The sequence below is a fragment of the Convolutriloba macropyga genome, chromosome 9 (assembly GCF_964194025.1).
Source record: "Convolutriloba macropyga chromosome 9, txConMacr16.3, whole genome shotgun sequence".
In the NCBI taxonomy this organism is placed as follows: Eukaryota; Metazoa; Xenacoelomorpha; order Acoela; family Convolutidae; genus Convolutriloba; species Convolutriloba macropyga.
The window spans coordinates 11,981,856-12,009,622 of NC_134476.1; the positions used below are offsets into that span (position 1 = coordinate 11,981,856).

General features: G+C 34.3%; 1 protein-coding gene across 1 annotated transcript; it reads right to left on the reverse strand.

Moving 5' to 3' along the window:
• On the reverse strand, positions 1-26,899 carry LOC142345605 (uncharacterized). The gene is made up of 3 exons (XM_075397740.1): positions 26,443-26,899; positions 23,910-24,206; positions 1-992 (listed from the first exon to the last, which is right to left on the reverse strand). Exons 1-3 carry the CDS (start codon positions 26,690-26,692, stop codon positions 382-384), a joined length of 1,158 nt encoding a protein of 385 aa, XP_075253855.1. The 5' UTR covers positions 26,693-26,899; the 3' UTR covers positions 1-381.
• Positions 26,900-27,767: the final 868 nt, after the last annotated feature.

The following is a 27,767-nucleotide window of genomic DNA, read 5'->3' on the forward strand; positions in this document are numbered from 1 at the left end:
ACATAAAATTTGTAACTGGGGGGCGTAAAAATCACTGGGGGGAAGGGGAAACAGAATAGATCCGACAAGTTTATATGGGGAAAAGATTTTAAAGTTCAACATCAGTGAAGGGGGTTACAAGGTTGTTATTTCAAACTGCCCCCACCCCGCCCCAGTGGAATATGACTAATTATAATTGATAATTTGTGTGAAATATTTTATGATGGTACACGCTAATTATTGATTGTAGTAGTAGGTCATACAAGCATTCGTTTGTTCTCACAGGTTTATGAACCCAAATATTGTTCACCAGAGGGGGCGAGGACAGTTAGGAAATTAGTTTTTCAAGCTTTTAGTGCAGTAAATAGTTTATCCCTTCTGGATATGTTCTGCTATCATCGTTCAGATCCATCGAGAGGCAGTGATACTGAACAGGGCAAAAACGGTGGAAAGAATTACTGGAAAAGTGTCCACGGAGGGTTTGACGGCAGGACTTCCTTGTGTAGTCCCCCCAACGGTACCACCTACCTGCACTGTCACCATGAGATTGGCCGGATCTCCAACGCCAAGACTTGTGGCAATAGCTGCAATAGTGGGTGGCAAAGCGGCTACATGGCTCAGGTATGCGTTCTGGACATCAGCGTTACTGAAACCAAATCCAGGGGGATAGGTAATGGTGAACACCATCACGGCCATCTCTGTGTTCCGCTTGGCTCGTCTAGACGAGCCGCTGCTCTTCCGGAGAGTGCTAAGACATTTCCCCCTGTCCTCAAATTTAGCGCAAATTGCGTCCATAACACTGTTGACATTTTGTCTCTCTGGACTCGTTTCGTTGTCATATTCGGCCTTGTATTCGGCGAATGCATCTTCCACAGTCGCAACGTCTCCAGAGAGAAGCCCATTGCAGTCGTCTGTCTCGCACAGAATCATGTCACCTGATGCGTTGTAGCCGGACATTTCGGCAAAGTCCTCCACATCGGCTCCAAAGTACATTTGGGTATACATGTCGATTTCTAATCACACAATTCTCTTGTCAGATTTATGTAGGAAAATATAGCGAGTGAAAAAGAAATGGTGAACTACAGCAAACTTTTTGGGCAACCCAGGATGACGTGCGCGACCAAAACCGACCCTGATCAGACCGACTTGGGACGCCCACGGGGGGTAAACCGCGACCGCTCCACAGAGCCTAAAAAAAACTTTGTCCAAAAAAAACTTTCTATTTCTCGAAGTAAGTACCTCACAATCAAATTTCCCGCATCCGGAAATTTGAAAACAAACCCAACTTTTAAATTTAAAAAATTTAATCCCTGGCTACAAAGTTCTGTGAACACTCAAAAACGCCTTCACTGAAACTTCGTACCTTATTTCACTAGTTTCACCAAGATTATTTTAAATTGATTCGTTTTTGAATTGTTTGAATTGTACTATATTAAAAGCGATTTAGCATCTACTCTTTGGCTAATTGCTTGATATGTTACCATTTAACGCTCTTGGGTTCAACAAAGACGCTCGGTAATGTGCGTTCTTACATAATGTTCCGACCCCGCTCATCCACGTTATTTAATTGACAAATCAGGAATAAATAGAAAACCTCCGAAAAAATCACATATCGTCTAACAAACAACTGAGTGAAAAAAGTGCTGGTTTAGAGGGCCGATGATACATGCCATTAATGAGAGTACTCGACAAGACAAACGTAAAAATCGAATACTAGGAAACGTTAATGGCGACCAAAATTCGATGTCTGAATTATAAAAGAAAACTTAATAACAAAAAAGAATACGGAATCAGATAAAACCTGAATTCAACAAATTAATGTGTACTTCAGCAGATAATATATGAGACCTCTCAATAATGGGACTCAGTAAGAGGTCGACAAAAAGCGAAACGGGCAAAGTTCAAATATAAGTTTCTATTTTTGAAAACAACAAATTTCACTTTGACTAAAACCAATAAGTATCAACTCGACTCATTCGGAATGTTAATTTAATCTTCATGGTAAGCAACTAAGACCTGTCTCAATCAATAATATGTCAGATGGCTACAAAAAGAACGGAAGAAACAAAAAAACCATTTAAAATTTTAAAAACGAAACCGTTGTCGTTCATGAATAACCCTAGTTGTCGTGAATTGTGCATCTTTTCGACGCCAATTGTGCCACTACATTAGCTTAAAGATGTGACGGCAGACAAAAAAAAATCAGAAATGGACAAACACTCAAAAATTAGAGTATTTTTGCAAAAATGCGTAGCTCCAAAGTCAAGAAACAATCAGTTGAATATAAAAACCATTAAAAAGACTAGATTAGAAGAAAGACGATAAGACCTTGCTTCACTAAAAAAAGGATGCTACCCGTCAAAATGAAACATTTCAAAATGAAACAAAACCAGATTAACTTGAGCCTCTCAGAAAGCAAGTTGTGCTTCTTAATATTGAGACTGAATCATAAGACGACAAAAAGACAATAAATAACGACAGAACTCAAAATTTCAAAAAGTTTATCGAACCCACAGTTTTGAATCCACTAGAACTATAAGACATTGAAAACCACTAATAAATTAAAACTAACATGGGTTCAAAATTTTTGGTGCTTTGATATTCCTCGATTTTAACTGGGTCTTCTTTGTAAAGGGTCTTTGTTGAAAAGTCAACAAAAAGAATCAGAAATTATATCGAGAACTCACAAGCTTCTTTTAAGACTCTTAAGGCTCTACACAAAACTAATTCCTAAGGCTTTACAGACATAAGTCAAAATTATAATCAACACCAGAAACTGTATTTGGAGCAAAAGGAAAATGATGAGCCCTGTCAATAATGATGAGCCCAGGTTTAGTTAGTTGCTGACGACAACGAGAAAAAAATTGAAGTACAAAAATAATTTCATTAAAAATTACTCTTAACGTCTTCAAAACTGTTAATTATAGACTAGAATCAGTAAAAAATAAACAAATTTTTCATAGAAGCAATAAAGGTCATATATGCGCCATAAAATGCGCCGTGTGATAACAAAAAGCAACAATCAATGGAAAAAGAAAAAAAGTGCGAGAACTTTTGGGAGAAAACGAAATTTTGCAGACATTAAAACTATAAGGTTCTCACTAAAATTTTTAAAAAGACTTTTTTTTCCTCTTTTCACAATTGGAGATGTCCTTAAAGCAATAATTTGAACAATTTAAAAGTTAACAATCTCAAATATATGTAAACCTTAAAAAATAACAAAACTTTTAGGAATTGTCGCAGTAAGAAGGCCAAGAAACTATTAGTTGAATAGAAATCTTCTTGAAGAGGAGTTCCAATTCACTTGGAATAAATGTTGCCCTGTATGGATTGAGACTAGGCTATATGTGGTCACAACTAAGCGGACATTTTTTTAAAAAACAAATAGATTCAAAGTCAAAAGAGGACTTACTTAACATCTGAAAGCATTGTTAGGTTCACATATAGCTCTTGAAAAAACCAATTGTATCACTGATTAATAAGTCAAAGTCATGAGGCTGCATGAAGTATGGCAAAAGAAGGCAAAATAAAATAAACAAAAAGTTTATGAAACATATAGGCAAAGCCATATAAAATACGAGTTTTACTCTGAAGACAGAATGGTTTTTGGCCTCACTTGGAAGAAAAAAGGATCTTTTTTATTTGGGCCCGGGTTTTAAATCATTCTTGTGAGTAATCAATAAAAAAATAATTTTTTTTTGAAAAGGACCACCCCCCCCCCAAATAAAAACCGAGTATTTATTGATGGGAAGAATCCAAGATGAGTCCAAACCTAGCCCTGATTTGCTGCTTGTCCAGCAAAACTTATTATTATTCCATATGTTTGCAAATTAGATCAAATTGTAAAGGAAGTAACTCAAAAACAAAAATAATTGATGTATTTTGCATAAATTTTAAGTTAATTGTTTGGAAAGCCCGCCAAGTTTTAAATCCAGAGGACTCCCAGAGCAATTAAAACTACAAATATTTTTTGAAGAGTTATTGAAGATATTGGCAGCAGGTATTTGATCTTTACTTTTGCATATTTAAACAAAGTGACACTGAGAAAGGCGTATTTGGAGACATTTTTGTTTAAAAAACATTGAAATTCGAAAATTATAGCCGAAGTTTTCACCAAAAGACAAAGGTAAAACCAACCCACAAGCCTCCTTCGACCCCAGTAGTAACACCAATAACGTTGTTGTTAACAATTTCATCAGTTCGTAGCAAAAAGAAAAAAAACTTTGGTCAAGAAAAACGAAAAGTGTTAATGAAAACAACGGAATTCCGTCTATTATTCACAAAAAGCAAAAAATTGAACCTCGATAATTCCCTGTAAGAAAAAAAAATCTTTTTGGTTTTCTTTTCTACACTTGACGGGGTTTTCTAATTATACCAGTTTTAACTCTCTGCGATGAAAACATTGATCGGCCAAAGTTTTCCGAACAAAAAAATGTGAGTATAGAGTCGATCCCCCCCAAGTGGGTCGGTACATTAAACATAGAATGATATCACTATCATGAAATCAAATGTAGTCTAAAGCTCCACTACACGGGCTATTGGTTTTAATTGTACACAAGTCACGCTAAATGAAGGTTGAAATGACTAAGGCTTCCATTGCAAACTATTTTACTTATCATTGATGCAAACAACTGCTGGTATTTTTGAAAAAGTTTAATCTTTATTAAAACACTTTCCTTTAAAAAATCTGATTAGCTAGTCTTTCATTGTTTAGAGAATGGGTTAAAGGTTAAGCTTGATTAGTTTTGTCTTTTTATCAATCAATTAAATTACGTCGATAAACAGAGTAGCACCTAACTGAAAAAAAGTGGGGTCAAAGAGTGGCTGAAAACATTTTTTGTTTTAACCTCAACATAGCACGTATATTTCTTGATCCTCCAAAATACCAAACAAAAGGGAGCTGATAAATTTGAGTAGTGTTCTAAAATGCACTTATTGTCTTGGGTGGGCAAAACTTATGATCTTTCCAGCTATTTTGTGCGGGGGATAAAAACTTGTTAAAAAGTCACATTTTTGTGAAATTGTTAAAAAATTTGTAAAAACTTAAAAATTTCTGGCGGTCCATAATATTCATTTCAAAGTTTAATTTTTCTTAAACACTTACTTAGTCAAAAAAACTATTCATGGTTTTTTAAAAAGTATGTAACTGAGTTGCCTTTTCCTTATTTCAATCTCTTGATAACTTAATGTAATATATCGTAAATAAAACGAAAGTCAAAATTTGGTGGTTTTAAGCCGACATCTGATTTTATTTGATGATTTAATTGACCATTTGTAATGCCAGAGCAGTGAGTGTGGGTAGATAAAAAACTAATAAAAATTGAGTGCCAGGGCTCCACATTGAGAAATATTGTGTCTGGTATGGAATTTGCAGCGTCAGAGGTAAAAAGGAAGCAACTTTGCAGAGATTAAGGATGAAATATTCGTATGAAAAGGACAAAATAAATGCTGAAAACAATATGAATTGTTCCATAAAAGTGCTGGAAAAGTGTTTGAAAGCGTTCAGTAAAGCGATTCATACAACCAGTTTAAATGACGGGAGAATGAACACTTGTGTTTTTTTAGAGTAAAAATGGTTATTTTTGGACAATTTTGTGCAACAGATTTCCACAAAAACAATTCCATTATGCAAATATTGTTTTGCATTGAAAATGACAACAAATGTAGGCTGTTAAATTGCGTAACACAAGATGTTTGAGTTAGAATGCAAATGTGAACACGTAACATAGTGTAAAACTTGGGGAAAATTATAGAAAATGACAAAATTGTAACCTGAGAAACTGATGTCCGACTGAACCCTACTGCGCAACTTTGGCAAAATGATAGAATGAGCAGACTTTTTCCCTCACATATTCTAAACTAAGTTTTTTATGAAGTAAATTGTGTTTTTCCTACTTTAATAAACAATTTTCCTCTTCTGTTTTTGTTCTCCTATTGTTTTGATAGCACTAAAAATAACTATCGCTGTATGTCTACAGTGTGCTTCTATTTTTATCGAACCTGGATTTATTTTGCCTACCATTGATTGGTTGAAAACTGGCTGAAGATTAATTTTTTACTGTTACATGTGACAATATATGTTTTTGATTTTTTGTTCAAAAGTTTTGGTCTCGGCGTTTGTGATTGGCTGGCCGAGTTTTAGGAACTATTGTCTACTACATGCGCCAAAAATGTTTCTTTCATTAGCATTAAAAATTCAGTGTGGTCGTATCCGCTTTCTTGATTGGTCAATCGAGTTCAAGCTTTATTGCCGTCTTGCACCTGTTTAAACAAGTGTTTTTTATTATCAATGACAAGGTGTAGTCACAAGTTTGAGTTCGTGTTTAAAAAGTGTTATGTCGTCCTCTCACGATCACTTTGATTTTTATCACAATATCGCATGTTCAATGGAATGTGTATATTGTTTACTATGCATAAATTAAAACTACAGTGAAAGCAACAATTTAATTTCAAGTGGAATAGGTTGCGTTGAGACTAAAAACGAATGAAATGTTAGGCTACATAAAGCGAACAAAAGACACAAACAAAATAATTTCCAATCTAGAAGATCCAAGAAACAAAAGAAACAATGTCTTTAATTGAGCTTTAGAAGTCGATATCAAGTGTTCGTTTCTTTGGAGCAAAGCAAAGGCTCAATGGTGGCGTCTCAAGACTGCTTCTGGCAATTAGGGAAACTTCCGCTACCTCGGGAATTGAGGGAGCTGACGTTGAATCTGGTAGAGGCGAAGTTGCCTGAGTCATAATGCCTGGACATTCGGGGCTGGTTGGCATCCGCCAAAAAGTCTCGATAGTTTCTAGTTGCCTCCAATAGCCCTCCTGATTTTCGATTAGAGGTCCCTCTTTGATTTCATAGACATATAGAAATTTCCTTACATTTTCATCTATCGTCTCTGGACTGAAAACAATTTCTCTTACGTAGCCGGTAACATGATTGATCGTGTACTGTGCTCCTTTAATCAGTCCCTTCTGAAATCTGCATGATTGGATGTAGTCAAAAATTACATTTGGTAGCGCCATGTGGTTAATTGTAATCCACTCATTGTCCTGCAGCTCTTGTTTAACAATAACGACTTTCTTTTTTTTGTAAAATTCATTTGCTATTTTTCTCAAATCGGGATTGGCCCCTTATTTCAGAAAAATTGCCGCCGAAGACATGTTCAAACTTGGAAGACAAGGTTGCTGTTAAAGAATTGTTGTGGTAGGTTATCAAATCGTAGAAACTTTTGGTAAAATTTTTCTATATAATCAAAATATAAAACAATTTGTTCTAAAACAAACAAATTTAGTATCAATCTATATAAACTGTGCTCTGCTAGTTTTTGCCACTTTGTGCATGCGAATTGAAGTCAAGTTTTAAAAATAATTAACTTGTTAACAATAGAGAAGAAAGAGAAAAAGAAATGATGAAAGACTGTGAAAAGACTTTTATTGTTTGATAGTAATTAAAATTTAAAAAATCAAAACTTGTTAAGTTAGTCTGTCACTATTATTAGAATGACAAAATCTTATTCCCTCGTTGTTTAAGGATTGTTAATAATGAATGGTTTTCATAATAGATTGTTCAGAGAAAACCATTAAAAAGTTCTTTTGGTTGCATTTTGATAAGTAAAAAAGACTTGGCATTCATTTTGATCTATCAATTGTTTGTAGAAACTGTTTGAAAAACATTCACTAGAAGTACTAATCCATTTCAACATCTTATTCTGAAAAGTCAGTAAGATTCAACTATTTCCTGCCAGCAAGAGAACACTTTAGCGAGTTGGACTGCTCTGATCATGATATTGCTCTAAAGTTGCGTCCGTGTGGAATTCTAATTGCAATAGTGAACCTCTAATTGATTCACATTTTACCAGAAAAACTGTGCATACAGCCAACACAGAAATAAACATCATTGCAATATACTACATTTTCATAACCATGTCATTGCTGCTGTGGAGCAACTACCACAGTCGTTCAAGGATACTTCTAAACCATATACAATACCGTGTCTCTTCACTTGTTTTCAACTGCAAATTCTCGGGTCTTCTCGAACAGTGCGTTATGGCAAAAGCCTGGAAAAACTTCAGTCAGTTACAACGACCAGCCCAACCTAAATTGTTCAAATTCTAAAAAAAATTTAACAAATGTCAAAAGGATAAAGACAGTGGATGTTTAAACTCAAACTAACTTTTTAAGAACTTGTACGATTGATAATTTCTATATCATTTATAATGTTGGTCTGTAAGGTGAGCTTTCCAAAGTACTTTATATATTGAATAGTGGCTATGAATGTTTGCATGCTGACAGTAGTTAGACTTTAAAAAATTTAATATGGAATTGAAATCTTTTATTTAAAGTCGTGTTCTTTTGTCGTTGAAGAAAGAATTGACCAAAAGAGTTAAATAAAATTGTCAGAGCATATGATTAGCGAGGCGTAGCAAATAATTATCGTTCAAATTCATTATCGAAGGTTTTGAGTTGGCTTAAGTTTGAGTATTTGAGTTTCTTCCTTTTAAAATCGTATCAAACGGCAAAACAATATTCGGTAGTTTTGTATTGAGATTCCAAGCTGATCTGCCACCTAAACTTTTCTCTGTGCAGCAAAAGAACCATTCAATGACTTCCGGCATGTTGCAACGCTGAAGCACTGACTATAATAAGACTATGACTCCCTCACTTGTTAGCTTTTTGGAAATTGTTTGCTGCAAAAACTCTTTAAAAAATAATTCCAATGAATACAATTTCAAAACAAAAAGCGTATTTCATCTTTATCCACTGGTGGGGTAGGTGATAATGTAGTTCTTTGTCACTTTTCTTCCGGATTAACATAAAAAGTTGAGCTTTTTCGCTCAGAAATAAAGTTTCTACGTTGAGTGCCAAAACTCCGTCAAATGTTAGTTGAAAGGATTTTGAGCAATTCATAAGTTCTGGATGAAAAAATTATGAGAAGCCTATTGCATTGAAGTTAAGTCAAAAACTAAAACAAACTGGTTGGCACAATTGCTCAAAATTATGCGCTGCCCACCTTTGTCAAGAAAATCCAAAGCTTCAAGAGCATTGAAGTAAATGCGGTGGTTAAATCTAGCTGAAACCGCAGTTCCAACAAAAGATTAACAGTTTTTTTTACAAAAAAATTGGCTCAAATTGATTTTCTGGTAGTGAAAAGGACTAGTGCTATTAATTCCAAGGTATGCTTGATTTGCTTCCATTGCAATTATCATACAACGCACTGGCAAAAAATGTCCTAATAGCTCCAACTTATTATTCCAGTTGTAGCTAAAAAAAACCTTCGTGGCAATACTTCTGGATATTGCCACAGGTGGATAATGCTATTGAAACACGGCAGGTGTTTTTAGTAGAGTTTTTTCAATTTCCGTCAAAACATGATCCGCTACTGTTATTTTTCTAACGTACCGATTAGCTTCAATTACTTTATTTTTGTAATGTTTGTTCAAATGGGAAAATACTGTACAAATATTTTGTAGACCTAAAAGAAATTCACAAAGTGACAACACAAAGAAAATCTTCATCACAAGTTATCACAAACATAACTCGTCAGCTTTCTAAAAAAATAGTTTTCCTGAGAGTTAGCTAAACGAGTTTTTCTGGCCGCAACGTCAATCGCGCAACCATCCGTTCCGTCAATTTTAGCTGGTTCGTCCTCATAAAAAAAATCCTGAAAAACTAGTTATTTGTTTCTTGCAGTTTTTCTAGACAACACTTCAATTTAATTGAAAGCTTTGTTTGCCTTGTTTCCTTTTGTGTAAGAACTTTTAACACTATTTTAACGCAGATACAGTGCGTTCTGTAAAAAAACAATGTAGAGCGTTGTTGCTTAAGTATGGCGCGTCTGTGTTTGCAGCGTTAGTGACTGTCCTGCAATCGCCGTCATTGTTTCGGGAGATTTTTTATTTAATTTCAAACAGAAGTTTATGTAAACAGATGAAAAAGTTTCTGTCGCCCAAAACTTCAAGCTCAAGCTGTGGACCGTCCATGGACAAGGAATATGATTGTCAAACTTTTAAAGTAAAAGCATTGTCAAGAATAATCAGCAGGAAGCTCTTTTTCAAGGAAATCAGGTGTGGTTTCTGTTGCCTCTGCTGGCAGTAAAATTAAAAACCATTTTGAACATTAGAAAGAAAATTTGAGCAACTGCTCGTCAAAGCAACTTCTTACTAACTCCTTGGTTTGGTTTATCAACGTTGGTTTTCAATTTAAGTATTCTTCATGTTTTTGATTCGCCCACTTGTGTCCGTACGGTTTTTTTGAACAGTTGATTTTATTGCCTGTTTTGGATATTTTTCTTTGTAACTACCTCTGCCAGCTCAACAACTGCTTGAACAATTAGTTCACGTCCAATCTTTTTTACTACAAGCCAAAAAATTCTTCTTGCAATTGGCAACGCGGCTTTGCCAATACCTGCAGCTAAAGCCCCAAATTCAATACCTCATTAGCGACAGTGTCCGGAAATGTATGGTGACACTGATTGCTGTTGATAGTAGGCTTCTGTCTAGTCGATCTTTTTAACATTCAAAGTCAAAATAAGCTTTTCTGTTCCAGCGAATGGAACTAATTATCCGGTTTCTGTACGCAATTGAATTTGAATTGAGTGAAATTTTTTTGACAATAACTTTTTGTATATCAACAATTCTGTGTGTTGGCTCGATTTCGCAGGGGCTACAGTTTTTCAGGGGTTGTTTTGAATCCATGACTCGGATAGGAGGAGCGTTAGTATCATCTACGTATTAATACTCAATTATGTTAACGTAAACAAAAATCACTTGCTTCCCTGCAGACAAATAAAAAGGATAATCACCAATGAAAGTTTTTTCTTCGTCATCTGCCATGGTCAGACTTTCAAAGTGTCTAACATGTTTTCTTCAATATGATAACGAGACCCATCCTTAAAAATATTGAAACCTAGTATGCATGAAATTTTGTTATCCGGAAAAGTAATTTTTCCGTTTTAACCGAAAATTAGGAGAAAAACTCCATTGATTTTGTTGAATTGATAGTCAAAATTAGGTATTCCGGTAGCTGTTTTTAAGGATCTCAAAAAATGGTCATGACTTCCATAGTAACCAATTCCAATGATACCTTGTTCTCCGTATGTTCTGGAGACAGCTTCTAAAAGAATATTTTTCTCATAAAACTTAAGGCCTTCAGAAGGAAATCTCTTCAAATCAATTATGTTCGTTGATTTATTTTTGACCGGAGTTTCACCTAGTGTAACTCATTAATGCGCATCTAGATTAATCTCTTCATTGACACAGAGTCCCGAAAGAGCCCTTAACTTCTGTACCAGCATCTAACAACAGCCTTTTAGTTCGCTTATTTTTTTTAATCATTTTCTTGAAGGCATCGACTGTTGTTGCTGCGTACTTTAATTTAAATGATTGGACCCGTAGATAACGTGAGAGACAGTCAACCGCAAGCAACAAGTATTCTACATCTTTGTTCTCTTTTGCTAGCTTATCCACAATAGCTAAGTCTAGCAACCAAATTCGTCTACGTAGGCAATAATTTTCAGTGTTGGATTTTTGTTCTATACTTCGTATGCTTTGTGTGGGCATTTCTGCTCTCCAGAAACAAATTCACTCTACTTCAAATTTGTGCTTTTTTGTAGTTTTCCTACGCTTCCGTATGCTGCAGGACCTTTTGTATATATTATCTCGAGTAGTTTTTTTCCATTCATCAAAAGAGACCCAGTTTTTCTCCTCCTCCTCCTAAGTTCTGTTTTCCTTTGAAGTTCGGAAACCACTTCAGGCATCTACGGATTGCTCTATAAGTAATTGGCTGATATTTTGTGCTTGATTCTTTTTGGCGAAATAGTTCTCTTTTTAGTTTTTCGTTTGGTAATTCTATGAATTCCTTTCTAGATCGCAATTTTAGCGTTACTGTTGATCACGAAGCTTTTTTTTAATGTTTGAAGCCTCTGGAATCTTGAAATAATCTGAATTCCTTTGTTTTTCAGTTGGTTACTGCAAATCACAGGGAAAAATGGGATCATTTATTCCTGTTGCTGCTCCGTCAACAATGAGCTTTTTGGTTTCGTCTCTAACAATTTTTCTGACTCTTTAATGAGGTTAAATAATTTTTCCGTCGTGGCGCTAGCAGGTTAAGATTTTGAAAATTTGGCTCCTATTTTTAACTCAGTGGGATGAGTTGTTTCCCTTGTATCCAAAGGTTCCAGGTATTCATTTTTTCATTGTTAGTGTTTTCATATGGTCGCATACGACTCAAAAAAGAAAATTGAGCAGCTGTATGATGATTTCTGGGATCATTTACAGTTTGTAAGGAATATGGTTGCTCTTTCATGAACTGATTTTTCGGTATCAAATTAAATTTTTCAGCAGTAGACATGGTTTAACTCAAATGGATGAAACAAAACTTAATAATGAGTTGAATTAGTTCGGAACCGGTTGTTTCTAGTAAAAGCGCTTGTCGTTTATCCATTGAAGAAGTTTTCTTGATAATACCTTCAAATATGTGTCTGTATTTTTCTAAACCTCTTGGTTTCACTCTAACATGACTCAGTAAAATTCTGTGACGGCATTCACATAAAACCAGTATAACATCACAATCACAACTACGTATATAATTCCTTAACTGTTTTGGTTGTAAATACCCCATTTGCTTAGCTACAGACAATTTTTTCTCTATCATTGTTCAGATGGGTTAATTCTGCTTTATCAAATTGAAGATAGAACAATGTAGGACCTGGCTTAGTAACATTTCAACAGTATCGTGAACAATTAGAATTTTTTGGATCAATATCGATAAGCAAATGCCCAAACCGTTCGTTCGTTGCCAATTGATAGCAATGCTTTAAAAATATAACAAGTTTTAACAGCTTGCCTAAAAATTCGACTGGTCAAATATTGCCGGCTGATTTGGACAAAATGTTGTGTTGCGTTCAAGTCTATTGTAAGAGACCAGTTGCTCTGTTGACAAAACTCTGCTTTATATAAATACCATTATTGTTTTTCTGACACCCTGCAGTGGCCAACTTAACAAATTCTTTGTCATTATAAATTTCTTCGCAGGATTCATCGATTATCAAAAGAAAGTTTGCAAGGCTATTCAAAAATTCTAAGTTAGCATACTTTTTGAAAACAACTCCAATTTTTTCCTCATTTTGATGTATACTTGTTGCATTGCCCGGTATAAAAAATTAATGTGTTTAAATTTTTGGTAAAAATTAATTCAACTCAACATTTTGAAAACTGACTCTGCTTTGCCACATTCTGATGGCCCTACAACGGCCATGAAAACCTATCTTGAGTAGATATAAATTTATGCATAGTCTTTGGTTGGGTGAAATACGTCCAATTAAAATTGACAATATGGGTATCCAAACTGAAGTTTCTTCCCAATTTGATTTTGACCCTGTTAATTCAACAATGCAAATTGATATTAGCAGTCATATATCAAACATTTGCACAAAAAATACATGTTTTGACGATGGCAAAGTTGTTTAATTACAAAGTTTCCCCAGAAAATCTGCTACTACTTACTTTTTCAAAAAAAAAATTCTTCTACGACAGCATCAATTGTTACTCCCTCTATCTCATAAAAATACGAAAATTTGTTGAAATAATATAAAAATGATATCAGTTTAAATAAAAGAACTCAAGAATTAATTGTTTGTACAAAGCTCTGCAATTGATTGACATACGAAAAACTCAATATTTCCTCTAAGTACTTGTATATGAAATTCATGAGCGATTATATATTTCATTCCGCAAATGCCGATTTATTCTTGCTGTCTTATAATTTTCAATATCAATTTCAGAGTATTGAAAAAGCCCTTAAGTTCTGTACCAGCATCTACCCACAAATTTAGGTTTCTTATTTTTCACCCTTGTTTCATGAAGGCATCGCCTGTTGATCTGGCGAACTTTATTTTTAACAATTTGACCGGTAGATAACGTGAGAGACAGTCAACCGCAATCAACAAATACTCTACATCTCTGTTCTTTTGTGCTAATTTATCCAATTGAGTAAAGTATAGCGACAAAATTTTTGTTTATGTGGTACGCAATAACTTTCAGTGCTGGATTTCTTCCAATTTTTCTTATGCTTTCGGCAAATTCTTTGTCATTATAAATTTCGTCGCACATGTCATCGATTATCAAAAGAAAGTTTACAAGGCTATTCAAAAATTCTAAGTTGGCATAATTTTTGAAAACAACTCCAATTTTTTCCTCATTTTGATGTATATTTGTTGCATTGCCCTGTATAAAAATTTATTGTGTTTAAATTTTGGGTAAAAATTAATTCAATTCAACATTTTGAAAACTGACTCTGCTTTGCCACATCCTGAAGGCCCTACAACAGCCATGAAAACCTATCTTGAGTAGATATAAATTTATGCATAGTCTTTGGTTGGGTGAAATGCGTCCAATTAAAATTGACAATATGGATATCCAAACTGAAGTTTCTTCCCAATTTAGTTTTGACCCTGTTAATTCAACAATGCAAATTGATATTAGCAGTAATATATCAAACATTTGCACAAAAAAATACAAAATTTGACGATGGCAAAGTTGTTTGGTTCCAAAATTTCCCAGACGATCTGCTACTACTTACTTTTTCAAAAAAATTTCTACAACAACATCAATTGTTACTCCAACCATCTCAAAATAATATGAAAAATTGTCGAAGGAATATAAAATTGATATCAATTTATATAAAAGAACTCAAGAATTAATTGTTTGTACAATGCAAAGCTCTGCAGTTGACTGATATACGAAAAAAATTAATTTTTCCTCTAAGTACTTGTATATCAAATTCAAGAGCGATTAAATATTTCATTCCACAAATGCCGATTTATTCTTGCTGTCTTATAATTTTCAATATCGATTTCAGAGTATTGAAAAAGCCCTTAAGTTCTTTACCAGTATCTACCCACAAATTTAGGTTTCTTATTTTTCACCCTTGTTTCATGAAGGCATCGCCTGTTGATCTGGCGTACTTTATTTTCAACAATTTGACCGGTAGATAACGTGAGAGACAGTCAACCGCAATCAACAAATACTCTACATCTTTGTTCTTTTGTGCTAATTTATCCAATTGAGTCAAGTTTAGCGACAAAATTTTTGTTTATGTGGTACGCAATAACTTTCAGTGCTGGATTTTTTCCAATTTTTCTTATGCTTTCGGCAAATTCTTTGTCATTATAAATTTCATCGCACAAGTCATCGATTATCAAAAGAAAGTTTACAAGGCTTTTCAAAAATTCTAAGTTGGCATACTTTTTGAAAACAACTCCAATTTTTTCCTCATTTTGATGTATATTTGTAGCATTGCCCTGTATAAAAATTTATTGTGTTTAAATTTTGGGTAAAAATTAATTCAATTCAACATTTTGAAAACTGACTCTGCTTTGCCACATCCTGAAGGCCCTACAACGGCCATGAAAACCTATCTTGAGTAGATATAAATTTATGCATAGTCTTTGGTTGGGTGAAATGCGTCGAATTAAAATTGACAATATGGATATCCAAACTGAAGTTTCTTCCCAATTTGGTTTTGACCCTGTTAATTCAACAATGCAAATTGATATTAGCAGTAATATATCAAACATTTGTACAAACAAATGCAAAATTTGACGATGGCAAAGTTGTTTGGTTACAAAATTTCCCAGACGATCTGCTACTACTTACTTTTTCAAAAAAATTTCTACGACAGCATCAATTGTTACTCCATCCATCTCAAAATAATATGAAAAATTGTTGAAGGAATATAAAATTGATATCAATTTATATAAAAGAACTCAAGAATTAATTGTTTGTACAAAGCAAAGCTCTGCAATTGACTGATATACGAAAATATCAATTTTTCCTCTAAGTACTTGTATATCAAATTCAGGAGCGATTAAATATTTGATTCCACAAATGCCGATTTATTCTTGCTGTCTTATAATTTTCAATATCGATTTCAGAGTATTGAAAACGCCCTTAAGTTGTTTACCAGTATCTACCCACAAATTTAGGTTTCTTATTTTTACCATTTTCATGAAAGCATCGGCTGATGTTCTGGCGTACTTTGATTTCAATGATCTGACCAGTAGATAACGTGAGAGACAGTCAACCGCAACCAACAAGTACTCTACAACTTTGTTCTTTTGTGCTAATTTATCCACATGAGTCAAATACTCAAAATTAAGCCAACTCAAAACCAGAACTCAAAATTCAGTGTCGGTTTTTGAATTTGTATCGCGCAAGTGATGTTTGGTTACGAATTTCCTTCGATAATGAATATGAACGATAATTATTTGCTACGCTTCGCTAATTATATGCTCTGACAATTTTAATTAACTCTTTTGCTCAATTCTTTCTTCAAAGACAACAAAAGAACACGACTTTAAATAAAAGATTTCAATTCCATATTAAATTTTTTAAAATCAAACTACTGTCAGCATGCAAACATTCATAGCCACTATTCAATATATAAAGTACTTTGGAAAGCTCACCCTACAGACCAACATTATATATAATATAAAAATTATCAATCGTACAAGTTCTAAAAAAGTTAGTTTGAGTTTAAACATCCACTGTCTTTATCCTTTTGACATTTGTTAAGTTTTTTTAGAATTTTAACAATTTAGATTGGGCTGGTCGTTGTAACTGACTGAAGTTTTTCGAGGCTTTTGCAATAACGCACTGTGCGAGAAGACCCGAGAATTTGCAGTTGAAAACAAGTGAAGAGACACGGTATTGTATATGGTTTAGAAGTATCCTTGAACGACTGTGGTAGTTGCTCCACAGCAGCAATGACATGGTTATGAAAATGTAGTATATTGCAATGATGTTTATTTCGGTGTTGGCTGTATGCACAGTTTTTCTGGTAAAATGTGAATCAATTTGAGGTTCACTATTGCAATTAGAATTCCACACGGACGCAACTTTAGAGCAATATCATGATCAGAGCAGTCCAACTCGCTAAAGTGTTCTCTTGCTGCAGGAAAAAGTTGAATCTTACTGACTTTTCAGAATAAGACATTGAAATGGATCAGGACCTCTGGTGAATGTTTTTCAAACAGTTTCTACAAACAATTGATAGATCAAAATGAATGCCGAGTCTTTTTTACTTATCAAAAAGCAACCTAAAGAACTTTTTAATGGTTTTCTCTGAACAATCTATTATCAAAACCATTTACTATTAACAATCCTTGAACAACGAGGGAATAAGATTTTGTCATTCTAATAATAGCGACAGACTAACTTATCAAGTTCTGATTTTTTAAATTTTAAATACTATCAAACAATAACTGCGATGCTAATTGCATTCTCTTTTCAGCTTACTATACAAAAAGTTAAACTTCAAAATTTGTTGTTTTCTGACTGGCTAAGATAAAAACCAAATATATCCAACCATTAAGGCTTATATGACAAGTGTAGTTTTGAGCTATTGTTAGGAGCAACACAGCTAAACATGTAGAAAAAACAATCCAACACAAATTATCTTAACCTTCATTTCTTGCATACTGTTTGATTACTCACAAAATCCAAATCTTTGCTCGACAACTGAAACTTTAAATTGTTTCCAAAGTCTTTTCACAGTCTTTCATCATTTCTTTTTCTCTTTCTTCTCTATTGTTTACAAGATAATTATTTTCAAAACTTGACTTCAATTCGCATCCACAAAGTGGCAAAAACTAGCAGAGCACAGTTTATATAGATTGATACTAAATTTGTTTGTTTAAGAACAAATTGTTTTATCTTTTGATTATAAAGAAAAATTTTACCAAAAGTTTCCACGATTTGATAACCTACCACAACAATTCTTTAACAGCAACCTTTTCTTCCAAGTTTGAACATGTCTTCGGCGGCAATTTTTCTGAAATAAGGGGCCAATCCCGATTTGAGAAAAATAGCAAATGAAACTTAAAATGGAACTAAAATGGAACAAAAAAAGAAAGTCGTTATTGTTAAACAAGAGCTGCAGGACAATGAGTGGATTACAATTAACCACATGGCGCTACCAATTGTAATTTTTGACTACATCCAATCATGCAGATTTCAGAAGGGACTGATTAAAGGAGCACAGTACACGATCAATCATGTTACCGGCTACGTATGAGAAATTGTTTTCAGTCCAGACACGATAGATGAAAATGTAAGGAAAATTCTATATGACTATGAAATCAAAGAGGTACCTCTAATCGAAAATCAGGAGGGCTATTGGAGGCAACTAGAAACTATTGAGACTTTTTGGCGGATGCCAACCAGCCCCGAATGTCCAGGCATTACAACTCAGGCAACTTCGCCTCTACCAGATTCAACGTCAGCTCCCTCAATTCCCGAGGTAGCGGAAGTTTCCCTAATTGCCAGCAGCAGTCTTGAGACGCCACCATTGAGCCTTTGCTTTGCTCCAAAGAAACGAACACTTGATATCGACTTCTTAAGCTCAATTAAAGACATTGTTTCTTTTGTTTCTTGGATCTTCTAGATTGGAAATTATTTTGTTTGTGTCTTTTGTTCGCTTTATAGAGCCTAACATTTCATTCTTTTTTAGTCTCAACGCAACCTATTCCACTTGAAATTAAATTGTTGCTTTCACTGTAGTTTTAATTTATGCACAGTAAACAATATACACATTCCATTGAACATGCGATATTGTGATAAAAATCAAAGGAATCGTGAGAGGACGACATAACACTTTTTAAACACGAACTCAAACTTGTGACTACACATTGTCTTTGATAATAAAAGACACGTGTTTAAACAGGTGCAAGACGGCAATAAAGCTTGAACTCGATTGACCAATCAAGAAAGCGGATACGACCACACTGAATTTTTAATGCTAATGAAAGAAACATTTTTGGCGCATGTAGTAGACAATAGTTCCTAAAACTCGGCCAGCCAATCACAAACGCCGAGACCAAAACTTTTGAACAAAAAATCAAAAACATATATTGTCACATGTAACAGTAAAAAATTAATCTTCAGCCAGTTTTCAACCAATCAATGGTAGGCAAAATAAATCCAGGTTCGATAAAAATAGAAGCACACTGTAGACATACAGCGATAGTTATTTTTAGTGCTATCAAAACAATAGGAGAACAAAAACAGAAGAGGAAAATTGTTTATTAAAGTAGGAAAAACACAATTTACTTCATAAAAAACTTAATTTAGAATATGTGAGGGAAAAAGTCTGCTCATTCTATCATTTTGCCAAAGTTGCGCAGTAGGGTTCAGTCGGACATCAGTTTCTCAGGTTACAATTTTGTCATTTTTTATAATTTTCCCCAAGTTTTACACTATGTTACGTGTTCACATTTGCATTCTAACTCAAACATCTTGTGTTACGCAATTTAACAGCCTACATTTGTTGTCATTTTCAATGCAAAACAATATTTGCATAATGGAATTGTTATTGTGGAAATCTGTTGCACAAAATTGTCCAAAAATAACCATTTTTACTCTAAAAAAAACACAAGTGTTCATTCTCCCGTCATTTAAACTGGTTGTATGAATCGCTTTACTGAACGCTTTCAAACACTCTTTCAGTACTTTTTTGGAACAATTCATATTGTTTTCAGCATTTATTTTGTCCTTTTCATATGAATATTTCATCCTTAGTTTCTGCTTTCTTTTTACGCCTGACGCTGCAAATTTCATACCAGACACAATATCTCTCAATGTGGTGCCCTGGCACTCAAGTTTTATTAGTTTTTTATCTGCCCACACTCACTGCTCTGGCATTACAAATGGTCAATTCAATCATCAAATAAAACCAGATGTCGGCTTAAAACCACCAAATTTTGATTTTCGTTTTATTTACGATATATTACATTAAGTTATCAAGAGATTGAGATAAAGAAAAGGCAAGTCAAATACATGCTTTTTATAAAACCATAAATATTTTTTTTTGACAAAGAAAGTGTTTAAGAAAATTTAAACTTTGAAATGAATATTATGGACCGCCAGAAATTTTTAAGTTTTTACAAATTTTTTAACAATTTCACAAAAATGTGACTTTTTAACAAGTTTTTATCCCCCGCACAAAATAGCTGGAAAGATCATAAGTTTTGCCCACCCAAGACAATAAGTGCATTTTAGAACACTACTCAAATTTATCAGCTCCCTTTTGTTTGGTATTTTGGAGGATCAAGAAATATACGTGCTATGTTGAGGTTAAAACAAAAAATGTTTTCAGCCACTCTTTGACCCCACTTTTTTTCAGTTAGGTGCTACTCTGTTTATCGACGTAATTTAATTGATTGATAAAAAGACAAAACTAATCAAGCTTAACCTTTAACCCATTCTCTAAACAATGAAAGACTAGCTAATCAGATTTTTTAAAGGAAAGTGTTTTAATTTATAAAGATTAAACTTTTTCAAAAATACCAGCAGTTGTTTCCATCAATGATAAGTAAAATAGTTTGCAATGGAAGCCTTAGTCATTTCAACCTTCATTTAGCGTGACTTGTGTACAATTAAAACCAATAGCCCGTGTAGTGGAGCTTTAGACTACATTTGATTTCATGATAGTGATATCATTCTATGTTTAATGTACCGACCCACTTGGGGGGGATCGACTCTATACTCACATTTTTTTGTTCGGAAAACTTTGGCCGATCAATGTTTTCATCGCAGAGAGTTAAAACTGGTATAATTAGAAAACCCCGTCAAGTGTAGAAAAGAAAACCAAAAAGATTTTTTTTCTTACAGGGAATTATCGAGGTTCAATTTTTTGCTTTTTGTGAATAATAGACGGAATTCCGTTGTTTTCATTCACACTTTTCGTATTTCTTGACCAAAGTTTTTTTTTCTTTTTGCTACAAACTGATGAAATTGTTAACAACAACGTTATTGGTGTTACTACTGGGGATAAAGGAGGCTTGTGGGTTGGTTTTACCTTTGTCTTTTGGTGAAAACTTCGGCTATAATTTTCGAATTTCAATGTTTTTTAAACAAAAATGTCTCCAAATACGCCTTTCTCAGTGTCACTTTGTTTAAATATTCAAAAGTAAAGATCAAATACCTGCTGCCAATATCTTCAATAACTCTTCAAAAAATATTTGTGGTTTTAATTGCTCTGGGAGTCCTCTGGATTTAAAACTTGGCGGGCTTTCCAAACAATTAACTTAAAATTTATGCAAAATACATCAATTATTTTTGTTTTTGAGTTACTTCCTTTACAATTTGATCTAATTTGCAAACATATGGAATAATAATAAGTTTTGCTGGACAAGCAGCAAATCAGGGCTAGGTTTGGACTCATCTTGGATTCTTCCCATCAATAAATACTCGGTTTTTATTTGGGGGGGGGGGGGGGCTGGTCCTTTTCAAAAAAAAATTATTTTTCTATTGATTACTCACAAGAATGATTTAAAACCCGGGCCCAAATAAAAAAGATCCTATTTTCTTCCAAATGAGGCCAAAAACCATTCTGTCTTCAGAGTAAAACTCGTATTTTATATGGCTTTGCCTATATGTTTCATAAACTTTTTGTTTATTTTATTTTGCCTTCTTTTGCCATACTTCATGCAGCCTCATGACTTTGACTTATTAATCAGTGATACAATTTGTTTTTTCAAGAGCTATATGTGAACCTAACAATGCTTTCAGATGTTAAGTAAGTCCTCTTTTGACTTTGAATCTATTTGTATTTTTAAAAAATGTCCGCTTAGTTGTGACCACATATAGCCTAGTCTCAATCCATACAGGGCAACATTTATTCCAAGTGAATTGGAACTCCTCTTCAAGAAGATTTCTATTCAACTAATAGTTTCTTGGCCTTCTTACTGCGACAATTCTTAAAAGTTTTGTTATTTTTTAAGGTTTACATATATTTGAGATTGTTAACTTCAAATTGTTCAAATTATTGCTTTAAGGACATCTCCAATTGTGAAAAGAGATGAAAAAAAAGTCTTTTTAAAAATTTTAGTGAGAACCTTATAGTTTTAATGTCTGCGAAACTGCACAAAATTGTCCAAAAATAACCATTTTTACTCTAAAAAAACACAAGTGTTTCCTCAATGTTCATTCTCCCGTCATTTAAACTGGTTGTATGAATCGCTTTACTGAACGCTTTCAAACACTCTTTCAGTACTTTTTTGGAACAATTCATATTGTTTTCAGCATTTATTTTGTCCTTTTCATATGAATATTTCATCCTTAGTTTCTGCTTTCTTTTTACGCCTGACGCTGCAAATTTCATACCAGACACAATATCTCTCAATGTGGTGCCCTGGCACTCAAGTTTTATTAGTTTTTTATCTGCCCACACTCACTGCTCTGGCATTACAAATGGTCAATTCAATCATCAAATAAAACCAGATGTCGGCTTAAAACCACCAAATTTTGATTTTCGTTTTATTTACGATATATTACATTAAGTTATCAAGAGATTGAGATAAAGAAAAGGCAAGTCAGTTACATGCTTTTTATAAAACCATGAATAGTTTTTTTTTGACAAAGAAAGTGTTTAAGAAAATTTAAACTTTGAAATCAATATTATGGACCGCCAGAAATTTTTAAGTTTTTACAAATTTTTTAACAATTTCACAAAAATGTGACTTTTTAACAAGTTTTTATCCCCCGCACAAAATAGCTGGACAGATCATAAGTTTTGCCCACCAAAAAAATTTGGCATAAATTTCACAAGTTTTTCTCAACGCACAAAATTTGGAAATATTTTAGTTTTTGTCCCCCATAAATTTGAGAAAATTTGTAAAGTTTTTGTCCTCCCGGCACAAATCGAGAAAACTTTTACAAGTTTTTGTCCCTCCGGCAAAATCGAGGGACAAATTTTTTGACACCCAAAAAATGCACCGCACGAATCGTAACGGTGTGGTACGTCCCCACCCGCGACAAAATGTTTTGGTCGATTGTTCACGGGTCACTTCCCCTGTGACAATACGCATTTTAGTATACTAATAATTTGTTTCGAATAAAACTGAACAGAGAAAGAGTGAATTTTTGAGATACATTCAGTCTGGCTACAAACGATTTTATTAGTCCTAATTATCAAAAAGTTTCCTTCAAAAAGTAGCTCGTAGAAAACAGGAAAACAAAAAAGTTACCCGTGCTTGCATTAATTTTTAGAATTAAGAATTTGGTGAGAGATGACAACACTATTAATAGCTACAATTAAACTATAACAAAAGATAGTTCTACTAAATTAATTCAAAATTTATTATTTGATTCCATGCCATGAATGGTGCCGACTGAAATAATCACCCTCATCATCAGTACTCGCTGTGTAATAAACTTTAAAACTTTGTTGTGTGAGATCACATAAAAAATCGCTTTTTGGCATTCAAGTTTTCGAATTGTCCGGACACGCGAAAAAATGGCAATTACATGAATTTCTCCGGTTGGGCATTGTTTTCTGTTTGCTGTTCCAATGATACATGTCAACGTGTACATTAGGCAGAAATGAAACACAACTGTACTGGTAAATAATTGCATAAATCTCCCTGAAATTGTTTTGCGGTTCTAATTAAGCCCTAATTGCTGATTGGCACCCAATGATAGTTTGGATCACGAGGAAGTCATTATATTTATTCAAGAAATCAATAAAATTCAAACGAGTTTCCAATAGCATTTAATGGCAAGTTTTAAGCTAAGCATACATATTTTTCAGGCGGATCAGACCAGAATTTATTGGGACCAATTTTCGTTAGACAATCAAATTCTTTGTACAGTTTTCTAGGAAATATCTTATAGAAACAAATTACATTGCGCTGGCTGTAGAATTCAAAAAAGGACTATTTCTTGCCAGGAATCAAGTGACCAACTAAAAGTTCTCATAAAAAGATGGCCCAATTTTTAAATAAAACTAGACACAAAAAGTCGCTATTTTCAAAACTGTCGACTTTGGCTGTCTAGCTTTTTTAAAAATTTTAATAAGTTATAAGTTTTTATGTTTTTTTAATGTTAGTTTTGCAAGTTTTATTACTGCAATTTTAGGAAAAACATCCAGTAAAAACTAACTAGGCTCAAGTTCCGCGGCTGTCATGTTGCCATCCGGATCTTGGAAGAACTTCTCGACGCCCCCCAACACAGTGCAGGCCAGGTATTCTGCATCGTGGGTCTGTACTTGCGGGTCGTCCTGTCTCAGTGTGAAATACATTGAGAAGCAGGGGGTTCCGGGCACCGTCAAATCCATTCCCTGCCCAGCTGTTACGGCCTCAGCAGTGCATGAACTCATTCCTAATCTGTCCATGAATGCTGCCGAGTCGTCAAATTGGTACATGTACATGCTCAAGTTGGCACTCATTCCCAACTTGCCTAAAATCATAAATTCCTTGGGTCATCATTTGGCGTCAGGACAATTTACCCAATTTCCCGACTTTACCCAATGCCATTATACCGAGTGTCAATATGCCCAACCTGGCTGCCGTATTACCCAATGCCATTTTGCCAATGTTAACTTTGTTTTACCCTGTCGTTAAAATTACCAGAATGACTATTTTGACATAAAACTGCTCGTGGCACTTGATATGAACTATGTATCATTAAATACTGCTTGTCATGCTATTCTAACTTCACTGCTTAATTTGGCCTTGAATTGATTTGCTATTAGAGAAGCGGAAAAAAATCGAAGGTTAAAGGTATACTATCTCTGTACAAATTGTTCCAAATTTCTGATTCATGCTATCCACATTTCTCAAAATATCTTAAGCAAAAGGCCATTTGTTTTCCCAAAAGTGTGAACCTTTAAGAAACCTGCATTACAATCTAATATCCGAAAACAAAAAAGAATATAAATAAAAGCTGCCACAGACATTGGTGAATTTAACTCAGGGCACCAACTAACTGGGCAGCAGCTAAATTTTTACTCAAGTATATTCAACTTTTCTCCGTCATTGATCATGACTGCTGTTAGAATTTCGATCAAACTATAGTCTTGAACTTAGTTAGATTTATTAAAAAGAAAGTTTAACTTACCAGATTAATAAGACATGAGCAAACTGATTCTAGTCACAAAACTTTTATGAACGAATCGTCAATAAATGGTGCTTAGAATCAATTTTCGGTTCAAACTGATGAATCTAGATTACTATTATTAGAGAGATTATTGGATGTAAAATTTTCCCAGCGTGTATTGAATGCTTATGATACTACCGGAAATGTGAATGAACTCTTGGGTGTCAATGCATACTATCTATGGTATCCCTCGCAACTAATTTCTAGGAAATTTGCAGAAGCAAACCATATTGCGTAACCGTTGCGACCACTGCTAAAAATCATGGTGCTAAGATTAGTTTTGTATCTTGACTTTCTTGCACTGATAATGGGTCATTTTTGAGCAGCTAATTTTTTAGCCTTTTTTCATCCCCAAAATCAAATCACCACCTTGATCTAATAATCAGATCTCTCCTGTAAATCTCTGAATTCTAGTGTAAAATATCATTTTTGTCATTCTCTCATTTTTGAGAAACTATTTTTCTACTTAGGTAAAAACGCTTTTTATTCCGCTCGAGAAAAATCCATAACCCAACAGCTGCAGTTTCAAAGGAGCGATCAATTCTAAGTATGCAAACGTTGCGGTGACGGGCCAACAGAACGGAAGTAAAATAGATCGGAAAGCATGAATAAGTGAGAGTAGATCGAAAATTGTTCTTTATTCTCACTGGCTGATATGTGCTAATTGGAAGCTGACGTAATTTTGCCGTATTTGATCATGTTTTGCAAACTATATGGCTATTCCTTAGGGGCTTCTAGGACTTAATATCAAACTATTACAACAAAGCAAAATATCACGACCGAACATGTAATTCGCTGTAATATAGGTGAGCACTCAAACCTGATGGGGCAAAGAGCGAATTCGATAAATTAAATTTCGATCCATTGTCCCAATAATTGCTTCGATCTGCAGGTCTTTTCGATCTGTTGTCCTAGAACGAAATATTATTTCAGGCAAACTCTCAAATTCGAATGCTTTTAGTTATAACCCTTTATACAGATTTTCCCGTTGCCTTCAAAAAAGATTTTCCATTTGACAAAATCCAATTTAATTTTTAATCAGAGTCTCTAACACGCAAGCTTTGTGAGCTAACCTCTACAACTTGTCTTAAAGTCTCAAGTTTGGTCATATCTTATAACGCATTCTCTCGTTCTTTTTTGATGCTCCAGTTTTCATATCAATATCCAATTATACTTTAAACAAGCACAGCTTTTTATCAAGCTTATCTCATGCACAATTTACATTTGGTTCTTCTTTCTGAACCCAAGAGACACAATGTCCGTACGGTTGGGTGAACAGAATAACTTCTTTAATCAAATCGTTAAGTTTTATGATTTTTCGACTTCTTGTTGCCTTTTCCGTTCTTAAGTTTTGTATTTAAATGTTTACGTTTTCGTTACCTTTCAAAGAATTTGTCGAAAGTCATTTTAAGTTGATGAATTTGTGTATCATGTATTACTTTTACACTGCCCGGATTGGAACTTGAAGAGAATGGGTAAGATAAGGGTGTATCTAGCTGTTATGGTGCGTGGGGGGGGGGGGGGGGTTGTCACTAACCAAGTAGCACACTCAGTGCCGTTTGCTGCCAAGTTGCAATTGAGCTGCAATTCATGCATGAGATACAGGATGTCGGCGTCTGAGCATTCACTTGGGGTACACAACTCAGCAACCCGACAACGAGCACCACAACCAAAACCCACGACTTCATTCGCTTCGCTGATTGGCTCCTTAGCACCTGTTTGCCCCATTGGACCAATCCACAGCCAGCCCCCAAATTTCCATTCTCACCAGTCACGCTTATTCCCATCAAAGTATTGGACACAAAGTGAAAATTTTACTTATTAAGTTTTGGATATTATAGAAAATGTATAGCAATAAATAAGGACTCGTTAGAAGTAGAGCGAGAATGCGATCACCGTTTCCCGTCTTTGTTCACAAAATTATGGCTAAAAATGTGGTCAAAATTGGAACGCAAAGAACGTAATTGGGAAAATAAACGCAAAAGAAAGAAACTAAATTTTAAATGGAAATTGGGTTGTTTAATTATTTACCAATTATGAACACAGGGAGTGCATTGTTGCCTAGCAGCCAGCTGGACATAGTATTTTACCACACTTTCCAGTTTATTTTTTCTTACCATAAAACTTCCATAGTTTTAGCCTCCGATTTCCTTCATTTTCCCCTCAATTTGGTCCATCTAAGCGCATGAACAGGTATTTGTTCAACACTTGTTCAATTATTAACCAAAATTTGCCAGTGCACGAAAGCGAGGAAGCAAAAGTTCCATCATAGCTTGAAGGGGCATCCATAATTAATACCAAATTCCATTTTCAATTTTTCCTCTCGTTTCCAAATCCCAAAAAATTCATACATTTTCAGTATTGCCATTGTGAACATCTGGATAGCACTTAGCAACCGCAACAATGGTCAATATTGGTACCTCTGAGATAGTAAATAGATAAACAATTGTTGTTATCAAACAGGTGTAAACTCTGTTGATTGCACTTTTGGTTACCAACACACTCACCAAAAGTAAACATTGCTCAAAATACTTTTTTTCTGTGGCTATTATTTGAACAGATCCACAGTTTCATGAAATATAAATGCTACTCAAGGTTTGAACAATTTCGCCCGCGTGGTCAAAGGGTCTATAGAGTTTCAAACCTTGTCGAAATTTTTAAAATGTTCCATGTTGTTTAAATGTTCCAAATTTTTTAAAATGTTCGAGAATGTTTCAGAATATTCATCGCCGCTGTTTGCAAACCGCACACAAAAAATCGTGCTTAGCGAGAAACAAAAAAAAGAAAAATTTACCGATTAAAAAGAAAATCTGAATTTATTAAAGTACTGACCTGAGGTGCTAAAATTCAAAACTTGGTACA

What these genes read in the sequence shown, in the direction of transcription:
- LOC142345605 (XM_075397740.1), bottom strand. Translation starts at nt 26,692, where the DNA reads ATGGGAATAAGCGTGACTGGTGAGAATGGAAATTTGGGGGCTGGCTGT. An exon ending in GGCACTGAGTGTGCTACTTG is followed by an intron (nt 24,207 to 26,442) that starts GTTAGTGACAAC and finishes TTATGATTTTAG; the next exon opens with GCAAGTTGGGAATGAGTGCC. An exon ending in AGCCGCGGAACTTGAGCCTA is followed by an intron (nt 993 to 23,909) that starts GTTAGTTTTTAC and finishes TTGTGTGATTAG; the next exon opens with AAATCGACATGTATACCCAA.